Raw genomic sequence first — 14,722 nt, 5'->3', positions numbered from 1 at the left:
TTTTATCCCCGTCGTCACTGCAACCGCCTAGCTCGTAACGAAAATTCGATCCGAACAATTGATCGCGATTCGGCCTTTCGCGGTGTCCACGGTCGCGTGATTCTCGACGATATACCGTCGGCCTTTCCGCGTCATTGGCGTCGTTGAAGCGACGATATTTTACGAGGATAAATTATAACGGCCGCATCGTGCCACCCTCGCCGAATATCAGGGCAAACATCACGCTACCGAACTCTTCCTTTCGACGCGTGAACCCCCCTTTTCCAGAGAAGGTAGGTGTATATTCGTTCGCGAATTTCTTCCTCTTGCGGTCTGTAATTATCTTAGAGCTTGCGAAAATCGTCCTTACTTCGCTTCGTTTGTTCATTCGTTCGTAGGAAGGTTCGAGTCAGAGGCAGCGGAAGACAATTAGGATCTCGACACGAGGAATTCGAGGAAAACGCGGTCCCGTGAAGAGAATCCGCGCGCCGATAAAGGTGCCCAACGGAGAACATAAATTCGACGATCGTGCCTTTGTGGGTAGTGGAGGAACTTTAGGGCCAATCTCGGTGGGTGGTGCTCGGGCACCGAGGACGAACGATCTCCAGGAGCTCTTTTCACGAGCCAGAGAACGCGCTATTCTCTTCTAAAGACTTCCCAGAGACTCCTTTCGCGGCGCGTAACTTTTCTGTCGAGCACCGCCCACCGTTAGCGGACATCGGTATCGAGAGGACCGCGAATAAATCTGGTTACCCGTGACCGGCGACGTTCTCGAGGAAAGCGGCATGATTCGTGGTGGTGTCGCGACCCCGTCGAATCCACGTCTTTTTCCTCTTTCCTTCGTATTCCATGCATTAGACCGATGAACGGACCTGCGAACGAGGGGGATGCCCGACCATTATAGCGAGAGTAGAGGTGGGGAAAAGAGGTGGAAAAAGAGGAAGGTGAAAAGTGTGAGGCGAAGGGGAAATGGGACTGCGAGAATGGCCGGCATTTCGAGGCGTTCGTCGCGAGGGATGGATCGAAAGGTTGCTCCCCTGTAGTGACCGGCGGCGACGCGTTTCCAGAGCAAAGCTATCGATCGGTTCTATTTTCTGATCGCAAAAGTGTCACGGACAGAAACCGCGGTTTTTACCGTTCTTGGTCGTTACGACGCGAAAGAATCGCGACTTTGTTCTCGCCTGGGTTCTGCCTAACAAGCCAAGTCGTCGCGAAAACGGAAGAACGGCGGATAGATGAAAGCATCTGAACGGTGGAAGGGAATAGGAAGCGACGCGAACGGACCTCGTTTCGTTCGACGATTGATACCGGCACGGTCGGAACGTGAACGTCGACCAATTAATCTTATCGTTAATTAATTTGGACGTGGCCAGTGGACGGGGAAAGGGGTGAGGGATCGGAGAAGGGGCGTAGGAGCGAAGGGGAATAGCGGAGGTAGAGAAGGGAAGGAAGGGATATCGGTGGGAATCGATCGAAATCGGCTGCGTTTTCGAGCAATCCGCTCGATCGAGCATGCGCCGTCGTTATCGGTTGCAAAGGTCGTCGTTGTTGTTCGTAAAATCAGTGGCGCAACGGGAGACACGGAATTACGGTGTAAGCCGTATAGGGTCGTCACGCGATAATACTCGGCACCGCATTAATGTCGGGGCTGCCGGTAATTCCCATTTAATAATCACAGGTCGTATGTTAACCCATCGTATCCGGTAGTCGGACCTAATTACGGCGCCGTCCGAGCGTGTCTCTGCCAATAAACGTTCACGACTCTCGCGGGATTCGCTCAAATATGCTCGCGGATAATATTTTCATTAACCATCGCGTCATCGAATTAATCGAGAGTATCGAGACGAACGCCATGTGCGCCAAGTGGCCCGACGAATCTCATAGTCAGTCTTGCTTCTCTCCGGCTCTGTGCGGCTCCATCTTCAATAGACGAATAAAATAGCCTTCCTTCGGCTGCTTTTGTTTCGCGACTTTATGCGTCGTACGTATACACACACACACACACACAAACACACATGTATACACTAAGCAAAAAGAAATCGCAGAGCTCGACGTAGTCCAAGACGCCTTCAACGTCGCACGCTAGTTTCTCTATTCCGTCTTCTCTTTGCCGTTTTCCTCGTCTCTTCTGGTCGCGTCTCTCTATTTATATTTGTATCGCGTTTCTATTTGTTCCACGCTTTCCTTTTCCTTATTTCCCTTGCGGATCGTGGTCGCGAGCGAGCGAACGAGCGAACGAACGAACGTGCGAGCGCGATCAGCGTACACCGCCACCGTTGCCTCGTTTTATGCCGTTCGTATCTCCGCGTCGAGTTCTTTGCGAAGGTTAAAGACCTCAGTGGTAGAGCGAGCAAGCATCTCGACGACAGGAAAGATGACTCTGCGACGGTGAGGCGGAACTTTTACACAGAGACTGTGGAGGACTGCCGAGGCAAGGAAAAAGGGCGAACGGTGAAATTGTAATTGTCGATTCGGTGATTCTTCTTTTCCACTGTTTCTAGCGCGATCCAGCAAACCAGGTCGAATTTTTATCGTTCGATCGGGAGTAACGGGCATTTTCGATGATCGTTTTTAGAAATAGACGAGATTAACTCGTTATTTTCGTCCCACCGTGACACCTGCGGTCGATTAAATAGTAATTATTAATGATTTAGTAATCGGAACTTGAGTAAATCTGATCAAAAAGCATAATATGGGTGATAAAATTTAGATAGAGGCAATAATTGTCAAATTACGTATTCGGACGAACGGGGTCAAAACGTACAAACATAGACGTGGATGATTCCGATAGAAGAAAAGAGATAGATTTAGATTCTATCGATGCGTCATATCTATACGTACGATAAGTAAATAGTTTATACCACGTGATTCGCGTAATTTCATCATCTTAAATTGCTTTAAAATTATTTTAAGAACGGAATACTATTAATCGTGAACATTTTCAGCATTGCTATCACTTTTTCTAACGTTCGACAAAGCGTTCGCTCCGAATATTGTTTCGCGCGGTGCAAACGTTTTACTCTCTCAGAATTTTCGTCGCATGCGCCATAAACGAGGATCGATCTCACTTTTCATCATTACTAAATTTCATTGTTGCGGATACTTGTCACGTTCACTGAGGATCGCAATCATACACAGCTATGTAAATAACTCCGATGGATTTTAGTTCGTGTCCCAATAAATTCCAGTATATCAAGTCGTGTTTATAAATATTTCGAGCGAGCAATTCAAAATTGTTCGCACAAACGTTGTATGGATACCTCATTATTCCTTTGATCCATTTACATTAGAAATAATCCAAAGAATATTTCAGCTTACGGGTCGCTTAATGTAAACCGAGCCGGGTAGATAGACCACGCTATATACGTCAATAAGTTGCAAATTTACCATTTTGTCAGAGTCGATGCTGCAGATATCCAGATAAATATTGCTACTGATTCATATTTTTAAATTTAACTCGGTCGATAGTTTTAAAGATTGAAACGTCAATGATCATCGCCGCATATTTCCCAGTGACCCAAGATACGACTGCAATTTATAGCGACGAAACGGTAAAGATATTGGCTAGAGTTAAACGTCGAGAAATTCGGTATCGCCAAGAGAGCGAGAGAGCGACAGAGAGAAGGAGAGAGAGCAGAGCAGAGCAGAGAAAACAGAGGGCCCATGCGAGAATATCGAGAAACGCCGGAAGCAGAGGCGCCTGCACAATCGCAATTGCCTTTGAATACAAATAGACGAACCCCTGGCGTTCCGTCTGCGATCAACGAAGTTATAATCCGCCGTAACGGCAGATCGGAACGCACGATTGTATTTTATTCGGTGCTGGGGGCGCGTGGTCGTCCGATTCTCTATGGCAAATGACACGGGGGTGACGTTAAACGGCCGCGGGAGGTGGGAGTGAAAATAGCGTCGGGGGCTGTGGAAGGGAACGAACGCGAGGGGAGACCGAGAAAGGCAATCTCGTTAGTAATTGTCCGTAAGCGGCGCAAAGATTGCGGCCAATTTCTGATCGTCCGTGCATGCGAAACGCCGCTCCTCTTCTGCTTTTCGTTTCTCCTTGCCCGTCGTCTTCCAGGGTGGTATTCCTGCCGCGTCTTGACCCCGTGCTTGCTTACCGATTGTCTCCGTTTCGACCGTCGTCGCTTCCAGGCCAAAAAGGGTCCCTCGCGATTTGAAACGTACCAAAGAGATCGCGGACACGTATACGAAGCCTGTTTCGCTCGAACGGATCCGTTTCCGTGCGTTTCAGGTAAGCACGTCGAAGAAAGAGCCTGGAGCGGGGCCAAGCCCGACCGAAAACCTGTCCGCGTATGAACCTGAAGGAGTAAAGTCGATCGAGAGGAAGGGAGAGCTGGGATCTCGATGTTGAAAAATTTCGAGCCCGAGAATACAGAGCCAACGGAAGAAACAGGAAGGACCAGAAATAGAAGGGCGAAGCGTTGTGGTCAAAGTTTTTCGCGCGATAACCAACGGCCCGTGTTCGATCGATCATCTCGCGGTTATTACGCGACGATTCGCAGTGAAGAAGTCGACGCGGCGTCAAGAATTCTTGGAAGCAAAGAAGACCTCATCCGATCGAAACGGATTTCGGAACATCCGCTCGTGACGGATCCCGTCTCTTTCAGCCGGCTTTATCGAAACTTTCGTGATTTTCCGGCTTTCTCATCTACCGACTTTTCTTTCCATCGGTCTTTCGTGGACAGGGCAGGTAACCAGGTGGGTGCAGGTAGCGTGAAGCTAGACGGACAAGAACGCAGGCGCGCGGTCGCGCCTACGAGACGCGGTTCACGGATCCAGCTATCGATTTGGCTGTCTTACAGGTCCTCTCGAGGCTCGATGAATAAAAATGACATGCTAACGAGCGTAGTTCAGCCGGCTGAAACTAACTCTGGTAACGCGCGCGAGAAACGCTAAGCGACGTCCTCCCCGACGCTCTCGCGTCCCTGCTCTGGACGGAGCGGCTTTGGAAACCAGTCGCGGAACAGGAGGGAATTTAGGAGAGAGTCCGCAAGGAGACGGGGCCGAGGGGAAACGGAGAAAAGGCCGAGACGACCGAAACAGGGAGTCTCCTTCGAGTCACCGATGCGATTAATATTCGAGCGATCGTTCGAGCGGAAACGGATTCGCCGCCGCTTCTATCGCCGTAGGAAACACCAGAGACACTTTGCACGCCAGAACGAATAGTTTGTCCTTTCTTCGCGGCGATGATATCTACGGGTACCATGGAAATTCGAAAGCAGCTGCTCGACGCGATCCTACACATTGTCGTACACGTAGATATCGTGTGCGTTTCGACGGCAAATTAGAGCGCCACCGGAATATTAAGGCGAGTAGGAAGTAACACCTATCGTTATCGAATATTGATATACGAGTTGATTAGCTGCCTAGGTTCTAGTTAGTGTCGTACAGCAGTTAGAAAAACTCGAGGCGCGCGTTACGTGCAGTTGCGCAGTAAGCCGCGTGTGTAACTTGTACCTTTCTAGGTACTCATTACGCCTTTCTCGATAAATTGATGGAAATGACCGGGGAATTAAGGGGGCGAATGTGCCACGAGGCCATAAAAAATTGAAAACAAATTTATGGTTACGACCTTTGGCATTAAGGTAAAGAGAGCCTCTTTGCCAACCGACACTCGTGACTAACATTCCTTTTCTATTTCTGCTAACAATAAGAGTTGAACATAATTTTCCGTCCTTCGTTCGTTAAGGATGAATTTTACGTTTACTTTTGTCTCCTTCGAAGACAAATGACCATGGAGCCGACAGCCGACTCGAATGTCTTCCAAATGTTACCGCGTTGGCTAAAGTGGAAACTCGCAAAATCTGTCGAACATCTTGCCCGTGGACGAACACATTTGTCCGTGATGCAGGTCCGTGACGGCGCGGAAAGTCACGCGATGCGGGAACCTCCGACGAAAGATTAGAAACCCATGCGGTCTTCCGGTCGACTCGTCCATTCGCCTTACACGCAGAGAATACTGAATTTTTTATTTTCCTCGGTACTTTTCCAATTACCTCGGACAGAGCGGCGTTCGCGTCTCTCGTTTTCCTGTTCTCATTTCACCGGACGTCCTTTCGCGTTCCCGTCGTACGCGTCGCGAAATGAAAAAAGACCGTTGAAGAGTGCCGGCGGCGGATCGCGACGTCCGCCTCGGGTTTTGATTAAAACTAAACGGCGAATAAAAATTCCGCGGCTGGCTCGCGAACAAAGTCGTGCCGAGTACGAGGAAGAGGCTGGAACAGCCTCGTGATGTCGCGTTAGCTGCGAGCGACCGTGCGCAAATGAATTCCTCGTAATCGATCTTTCACAGCTCACGAAAAAATTATTCCTCGTTGCCGGAAAAAAAGCATCGGGTCTCCGACGATCTTCGGGCAAAATCTTTCGAAACGAGGTGTCTGAGAGAGAGAGAGAGAGAGAGAGTAGTCGACGAGATCCGGAAAAAATAGCACGATCCTGTTAGTTCGAGACCGAAGAAAGTATAAAGTTCGTTTCGAATCGAAAATCGATGTATTGAGGACGCTTTCGTTAAGTGCTATTCTGGGTATCTTCGGGCTTCTTCCTTCGAGCATCGTCGAAGAATACCGGCGAGCAAAAAGTCCGCCAGCAAATTTTTACGCGGAGATAATTTCTAACAAGCGTCTCGCTTACCCACTCAGCTTTACGAACGGGACTCGGGTCATTTTTCTATCGAAGAAACGAGAGGTAAGAAAATGTAGGTTATCGTTTTGATCGGAATACTCCGTTTGTATGAACTACATTCGAAACCGTTCGGTTTTCTCAGCGAAGGACACCTCTGTTCCACGACAAATATCAACGACGAAATAAGGAAGCGTATGACTTTGGAACGCGCGATCGACCAAGTTGCGGAAAAACCACAAAGGAGGAGAAAGTCGCGCGAGAGACGGTCAAAAGGTACAAGGTGATCCTCGCGAAGTCCGGTTTAAACAGTGGAAAGATCGTTTTAATTTCGAAAAGCTAGCAGCGATAGAATAACAATTGTCATGGCGATAAATCGCGTAAGACGCCACGAAGAACGGTTCAAGTCGCCAAGTAGCGAAGGATCCTGACTGGGCATTAAGAAGACGGAATCGATTTATTCAAAGGGGAAGCCGATGTTTCTGCGCTATTTCCTACCATCCATGGATCCGATTCCACAGCCTTTGCTTTTGTCAGGATGATGGAAAGAGACGGAGGAAGTGGAAGAAGAAGGAAGACAGAGGTCGGCCTCGCGCGGTAGAAGTTCAACGGACTCCGCGCGTCGGATCTAACGACGAGGTGGCTCGAAGCGGAGGAGATCGCGGCCCGCTACTCGACGAGAAGTTACTCGTTTTGCCGCCATCTTTTTCCGCCGCGACCCGTCTTTTTCTTTGCCCTTTCGAGCAGGGGAACGCGAACCGGTCGAGTATACTTACCACGCAGTGTCGCGGAACGACTACCGGACTCTCGACCAACGATTGCTGACCTCTTCTGGCCTCGCGTCTCTCCGCCCGCAAGACGAATTTTCTCTTCACCGCGCGGCAGATCTGCGGAAAGACGAAGAGGAGAGGCGGAAAAAGCGCAGAAGTGGTGCGTGAGGCCACGGTCACGCTCGTTAATCGCCGCTAGTGGCAGCGGTGCTTGTCGAAGCCGTGCAGGGTTGCACGTGCGATTCATGGTGTTCGCAAGAAGAAGAGAAGCACGAGTGGCAGGCCTCGTAAATAACGTACCGGCTGGCTGTGCGCGTTTTCGATTCGACTGCTTTGGGAAGTTCTTGCAAAGGTTCCGCAGAGGAAGAGAGAGAATCGACGGCGTCGCGGGTCACGAAGATCGGGCAAGAAGCTTAGCCACGTTTTGCCAGCCAGGTTTCTTCGCTGTGAACGAAACGAACGGAAGGACGGGCGTCCTCGTTTCGCGTAGCACCACCGCCGCCGTCGCCGACTGTTTCCGGTCTCGCAGACGGTACACCTTCGCCGTGATCGTCGACTGGGGAACCGAGAACGGTTTTTATTCGGTCGGCTAACCGCGGCAAGTACCTCGACGACAAGCGGAAGCGTTTAGCGAGCCATTAAAGTCAGCTGGCCGTTACGATAATCGAGCAAATCGATTTATATCCGACCCCTGATGCGGAGAGCTTGGAACTTCGGCGATCCAATAAATCGATCAACCTCCCTCTTCTTTTTGCGGGAACCAGGCGAAAAGAACGAATTCGAGAAAGAAGGACGATTCAGCCGCTAAAACCTATCGGCGTTAGGAAGCGCTGCAGAAACGATAAAGATCCGACGCCTCTGATTCCTTTCGCCGATGCATTTCAATAAACCGTGAAACTCACGGTCAAGTTTTCGCGCGTTATTCCACCGACGACTCCAACTCGGAGAAATCGAAAGACGCGATAAAGCTCATCCATTTTCGGAGATGTCGAACGACATCGCCATCGGTAGGGTCGAGATTCGGAAGCGACCCGGGCCTCGAGCGAACGAACGACTACTGGGAGCGTCGGTCGAGCCGATAAGCCGGTAGATAAACGATAGCGCGTCGCGATCGGACACGGCCTAGTCGCGCAAACACACCTGTCATCTGGCACGTGTTCGTCGACGACCGTTACTGTCGTAGAGAACGCGGCTACGAGTGCAACTCTGGAAAACCGTTGGCTCGATTAAATGCCCGGACAGAGAGTGGTTTCCTCCTTTCTGGCTACCGAGCGAAACGAAACGGAACGAACGGAAAGAGAAAGGACGTCGTCTTTATGCCGCGCCCTGCTCTTCCACGGAGATTTTAGCTGGACGTATGGCAATTTAAAGCAAGTAGCTTACGCAAGGGGGAGAGAAAGGGGTTACTTAGCAGGTGTAACCCATTACGTAGAACAAAAACAATACACGTACAGCCGTTTTAGTTTCGAGGAACGGCGAAGCTGAAAATGGATTGCAAGAATCGTTAAGGAGTACGTTAAAAGTAATCAGTAGCCATGACTCTGAAAGTCTCCGGGCGCCAATTAAGAGGAACAGAAATTCTACGGGACTCTAAACCTGACCTCCGTAATTAGAACTCGCAATTCGACGAATAATTATCCCCGGCGCGTACACTCGGTCGCTTCATAGTTACCTTACTCGATCGTGTTTACCGAGAACGGTACCGTCGAAACGAGGTTTACCTCTTTGATACCCGATTCCGTCTTGTTTCGTCTCCGTACTTCGGAGCTCTCTCTGGATACTCTAGGGAGAGTAGAGACGTGCGTTCTTGTCGGTGTTCGTTGTACGGCAGGACGAAGACGCGACACTTGAAACGAGTCACTGGCAGCTGCGCCTCTTCCGTCGTTCAACCGATACTCTCGACTTCTCCCCGCGGCGTCCCCTAGGTTCGCGTACCACGTCGACTCTGCCGTGGCAATCACCGTTTTGTCAAGATTTTCCTTGCCATTCCCAGAGGTGCCCCCCAATGTACTACGTACGGTCTCGATTCACCGCCTCCGGCGCTGCTACCGTCACCGCCACCGCCACCGCTACCGCCAACAGATCGGTCCGAGATCGCTATCGGGCCCTGGCAATCGAGGAGTCCGGTAGCCTCCCACGCGACCCCGTCCCTTTCCCGATCCGACTGAAACGCGAGAGAAACGCTTTTATTGCGAGGTGCTCGTACAGGCCGTGCGAACGGAAGTCTTGGTCACGGCTCGTCGAGTCACCGTCGCTTCGCCTCTCGACCGTTGGTTGGGTCGATTCCTCGGTTCGCGTGCGGCCACCTGCGAGCGCAGACCTTAACCGAGCCCAAAGACCTAACCGTCTCGGAGCGATCATTCTCCTTCGGAGCTCGTCTTCCGTTCCATCGATATCCTCGCGTGTATCCCCTGTATCGCGTATTACCGCAGTATCTTCGACAGAGATCCTCCGTCGGGATCGAGAGCAACGGTACGGTTCGTCGTTGATGGAACCGCAACGACGCAGTCTCGCGTGGGAATTCCGCGGCATCGATGGTAGGAAGGTGGCTGCGGTGGATCCGGATTAGTCGGTGTCTGAGCAGAGGGTCGTATACCGTGTCGGAGGGCAACAAATTTCCACGGCGTTTTGGGAGCTTATTAAGCCGACGAGCCGAATCTTGGTGCCGTAGCGAGCACTTAACCTGCGCGCGTAGTATCGGCCGCGACCTCAAAGAGCTTTCACGACTCGCCTCCTTCTTGCTTCTCGCTACCGTTAACGATACTCCCTCCCAAACTTTGCACGCTTTAACGACTGTACGTCTACCTTCCGGGACAGCAAGCCGAGCTTTATTTATTGCGATAAACGTTAACCACCGTTCTCTCGGCCATCTTACAAAAGGATTACGAGATCCCCTTACCACTCTGTCGGTCCCCTATCTTGCTTCCCTTCGTCGCCATCACCTCACCCAGTAGCTCGCCTTCGACCGATTTGTGTCTCTGCAAGCCGGGAGAAGGGAGATATCGAGAGCGGAGCCGTTGGCCGGCTCGCGACAAATTCGACACCCGATTTTATCAGCGACGATAAGCGACACGGATGTCTCCCATAGGGGAATCTCTCTAGACGTGGTCTCCTTTGCACGAGGATAGAAGAAGTTCGATTCGCGGCGCAGCTGTTTCAACGTTGAACGGGTTGCGAAAAGAGAAGATAGGCTTCGCTGCAAAGCAATATCGCCGATCGGTCCTCTAGCGTCAGCTCTTTCGCAGTAATTTCCTTTGGCGCAAGAATTATCCACCTGTATTCAGGTCGAGTTGAAGATTTATTTATTTATTCAGTTCAGTCGTGCGATGGAAAGAAAATAGAATAAGCGCGAGAGAACAGCGTTGGAAATTGGATCATAGGAAAGTGCGGCTACCCGACAGCAGGCTTTAATGAGTTTTGCCGGGTAAAAAATCTACGAACCCAAGCTTTGCCAATAAAACGACTATGTTTCGAGAAAGCTTATCTCGCTTTCGCGTGGCGTCGTCGAATAATCTTCGATTCACTTGGTGATTTTAGAGCAGAGATCACTGTCTGTTTACCCGACAAGCAATATCGAATATTGCGTGTCGCATACCGCTATAATATCTATCAGCCCCGTTAAATGACAGAAAATCGAGGAAGATCGATGGAGAATAGGTTCCTTGGGGAAGAGAAATGTAGGAGGGTTCTCTAATTGCATCGAACGTAAGATCCACCGTCGGATCAGCGACGGTTCGCTGTCTTTGATCAAACCCCTGAAGATTCTCGCTGCCGTATCTCTATAGAAATTCTCCGGAGGAAATCAAGCTCAAACTTTGGATACTTGGGATGCCCCATTCGGGCGAGTCGGTTCATCGCTGGGAATTTTTACGTGACGTTGTCTGCGCTGGTAAAGAAAGCTTCCGCTTTTCCCGAACGGTTGGCCTCGGGGGCGGGTTTGCAGCGCAGCAGTAGCGCCGATCCAACGCGATCGAGTATGCAGGCGCCGTGAAAACTTTTCCAATCGAGCGGAAACTTTGTTCTCGTAATTAAAGCCGCGCGAATACTTAATGAATTCGCGCCGGTACATCGATCGTTTCGTGCCGCTCTCGTGACACACGTGCTGATTTCGACCTTAACCCGTTAGAAAGAGCGACTTCCGCTTCACGAAGTCCGAATCGCGAAAAGCTGAACTGAGATGAAAGTCGCAAAATTGTGGGCATCTCGCGGAAAGAGGCAAGTTTAGTTCTCGTATCACGCGAAAGGATAACGGTCTGGAGAAGTCTAACGAACAGACGTCTAGGGAGCTATTTCACCTAATTTAACTGCGAGACCTACGCGAGCGCCTGAGGAGAACCGAGTCTCTGGAGTCTTGAAATCGCGAGCGCGCGAGTCTGCTTCGCGACCGCGACTTTGCTCCGGTACGAGCTTCTCATGAAATAATCTACCGCGTAGAGTGGCGCCATACGAGCAAGGGCAAACTGTGATCAACGAGCTTGATCGTAAAGTTATTAAAGCGACATTGGGATTTCAAACACCGTGTTTGGTTCGGATTTTATTTCTTTCTTTAGCATTATGCGTATGCATCGGTATGTTTTATAATAATTTTATTTGTTTATCTACATATATCGCGGGTTCGTCGTTTAGGAAACATTTCATGGAAAACACCTCTCGATTTCTTAATTTCTTCAACGATTCGCCAAACTTGCTCAGGCGTCATTATTCCATTACAGTGATATCCGGTACACTCGCAAAAATCACAAAACACTCAGGTTCGAACGTCACGGCGTCAAATATCAAAGTAGTACTGCTCTTTTTGCGTTGTTCAGAGTTGAAAGGCGGATGTTGCAGGCTCTCGGGCGATTTATCTAGCAGGATATCGGCACTCTTTCGATCGAGAGCGAGTTTCGCGATCCGGGTACTCGGAAGCTCGAGCTTTCGCGGCGGTCAAGAGTCGACTCTTTAATTAATGGATGGAAGTAATTAAGAAACGGGAATCTCCCGCGGGAAGTCTCGGGTGTAACGCGGCCGGCGTATTCTCTGCAGCGTGTACGTGCCTCTGGTTCGTAGCGTATTTGCCTTCCCCGAAACTTCTCCCTTCGGAGGAGCTCCGTTGAATTCCGCAAAATATTCAAAGTCGATTGGCGGGAAAACGAATCCAGTTAAGAAGGGGGGAATGGGGAAAAGGAGAGAAGGACAGAGATATAAAAGACGAACTGAAGTGGAATTTATTAAAGGCGTGTTCGTCGGAGGTTTTTGTCGCGGTCAGGGCACGATCGTCTAGGTGAGCGTTCGCGCGATGCTGGACGAGGTACGAGGCGGAATCGTGAACGTTACACGAAGGAGGACGCGGCAGCCAGGGCTGCGGCAAACGGAATGCCGTAAATCTCATGTAAATTCGGCCCGCCGCTTGATTTGCAAGCACAATGCCAGACAATTGTACGGTCTACCATCGAGCGGCCGGATGCGGAGTCTGCGAGTTTCTCCGGTCTCCCTGGTTAACTTCTCTCGTAGACCCGTTCGTTCCACCCTCGTCCCTTCCTCGTCCCCTATTCGCTCTACGGTCTACCGATACTCGGCTCCTCTTGCTCCACATCTTCGACTGCATCTCTTTACCCCGGAACCGCGTCTCTAAACGTTTTAACGATCGTTTTCTCGTTCGTTCGCGCGTTTCATTTCAGCTCGTTTCATTTCGCGTTTGTTCCTCGTCTCGCGTCCTCTCGCGCATTTCTCTCTCTTCTTGTTTCGCCTCTCTCGTTTTTCGTCTCGTTTCGTCCTCACCGCCGGCAGAAATATGTTCCGCAGATAAAAGAGAATCCCGTGCACGGGGCGCGATTTACTGGTAGAATCGGCGCTCGTAAAACCGCGTCGCGTTAACGCAATGGGAAGCGGCTTCCACCGTGGGTATATCTGTCCGTGGTCGGTGACGTACTCGCGGCGAAAGCGGCCGCCGCGAACCACCCACCATTGGAATTCACACCAGTAATTCACGTTGTCCCGCAGCTGCACGGGATACCTGCTGCTTCGCGCCGATCCGTCCCCGTTAACGACCATTTGCAACCCAGAGACCATTCCCCGTCCACCGATTCACCCGGTACTCTTATTCGCCAACTTCGATCGTGTTTCTCTGACTCTTCGTGTGTCTGTGTATCGATGACCAGTCACAGAGAAACCGAACGATTGTCTCCGCGGACAGTTTCCAATGGATCAATGGTCCGCCATTCGAAGGGAGGAAGTAACGTCCATCGTATTTACAGACGAAGAAAAGGCGCGACCCGTTGCATTTCCTGTGAGACGACGACGATCAGACGATCGAGCCAGAGCGAAAAGAGGCGCGTACTTGTACGGGTGGAAGAGTGGCGCGAGAAATAAACGAACCAGCCCCGCGACTCGACTCGGCTTCACTCGACTCGAGGAAACTTTCGCCGGAGGCATGCGCGCATCGCGAGATCAGTCTCTCTCTGTCGCTCGGCCGTGAAACGGCGAGCGAGACACGAGAGTCGAGCGGAGCGCGGTCGCACTTAACCGCCGACTATCAAGGTGCCAACGTAGCCTCCGCCGCGTTCTTCCGTTCCGTTCCATTCTGTTCCGCTTCGCTCCGCTCGTTCTCTCGCCGCGCGAGTTGGCCACCGGGCGAGCGCGCACGTCCTTCCGCCGCGGATACATACCCCGCCAGTCGAGAAGCTCGATCCTTGCGAGTTACCACGGCCTCGCGTACCTCACGCCGATCGTGTCGCGATTCCCGCGCTTCTCTCACCTTTGTCAGACATGACGAGCAGAGGATCGAGGACGATCCAGGCCTCGACTGCAAGGTCCTCGGCCATTGAGCACGCGTACACCTGAATAAACTTGGAACTCTTCGACGAAGAAGCTTCTTCGTTTCTTTTGAACAAGGTATAGTAGTGCGTGGTGTCGGAGGCGTGCTGTTTCGTCACGGGACGATTACCACAGTTACTCCACTATACGCAGAGTGATTTCCTTTTATTAAGGAATTTACGCGAAGCGGCTTGTGCCAGCTGTAATAATAACGGAAGAAGTGTCGATATCGAATATTGTGTCTCGTGTGTTTTGGTGGGCGTAGACCAGGGAAAGAGCTAGCCGCCCTCGAGTGCTCGTAACTCCAGAGAGGATGAGATTCGTGGAGAGATCCGGACATCGTTGGACCTTTCTGGTGCTGCTGGCAACCGTAGGTGAGTGCTTCGACGAGAATCTTTGATCTTTCGCGTCACTCGACGCGTTCGCTTTTCGGAATCGACCTCGGGCCGATTCTTGCCGCGAGCTCGCCTAAACCTCTCCTACACGTCGCCTACTCGTGCTTGTACGCCCGCGAAACTTACCCCGTCCTCGCGACTGATCAC

The 14,722-nt window shown here is 51.1% G+C and overlaps 2 protein-coding genes across 2 annotated transcripts in view; one reads left to right on the top strand and one right to left on the bottom strand.

Moving 5' to 3' along the window:
* LOC126914430 (uncharacterized) overlaps nucleotides 1-14,722 on the bottom strand; it is a 74,258-nt gene that overhangs the window by 23,850 nt on the left and 35,686 nt on the right. The gene's annotated exons all lie outside the window — the stretch shown is intronic.
* Nucleotides 13,769-14,722, top strand: part of LOC126914382 (hemicentin-1) — a 35,384-nt gene continuing 34,430 nt past the window's right edge. The window contains exon 1 of the mRNA XM_050718262.1: nucleotides 13,769-14,554. Coding sequence (XP_050574219.1) covers nucleotides 14,494-14,554 — 61 coding nt within the window. The 5' untranslated portion in view covers nucleotides 13,769-14,493. The remainder of the gene's footprint in view (nucleotides 14,555-14,722) is intronic.

This window comes from Bombus affinis, chromosome 3 (assembly GCF_024516045.1).
Source record: "Bombus affinis isolate iyBomAffi1 chromosome 3, iyBomAffi1.2, whole genome shotgun sequence".
Lineage (NCBI taxonomy): Eukaryota > Metazoa > Arthropoda > Insecta > Hymenoptera > Apidae > Bombus > Bombus affinis.
The sequence above is the reverse complement of the archived record's forward strand: the minus strand, read 5'-3'. Positions and strand labels throughout refer to the sequence as shown.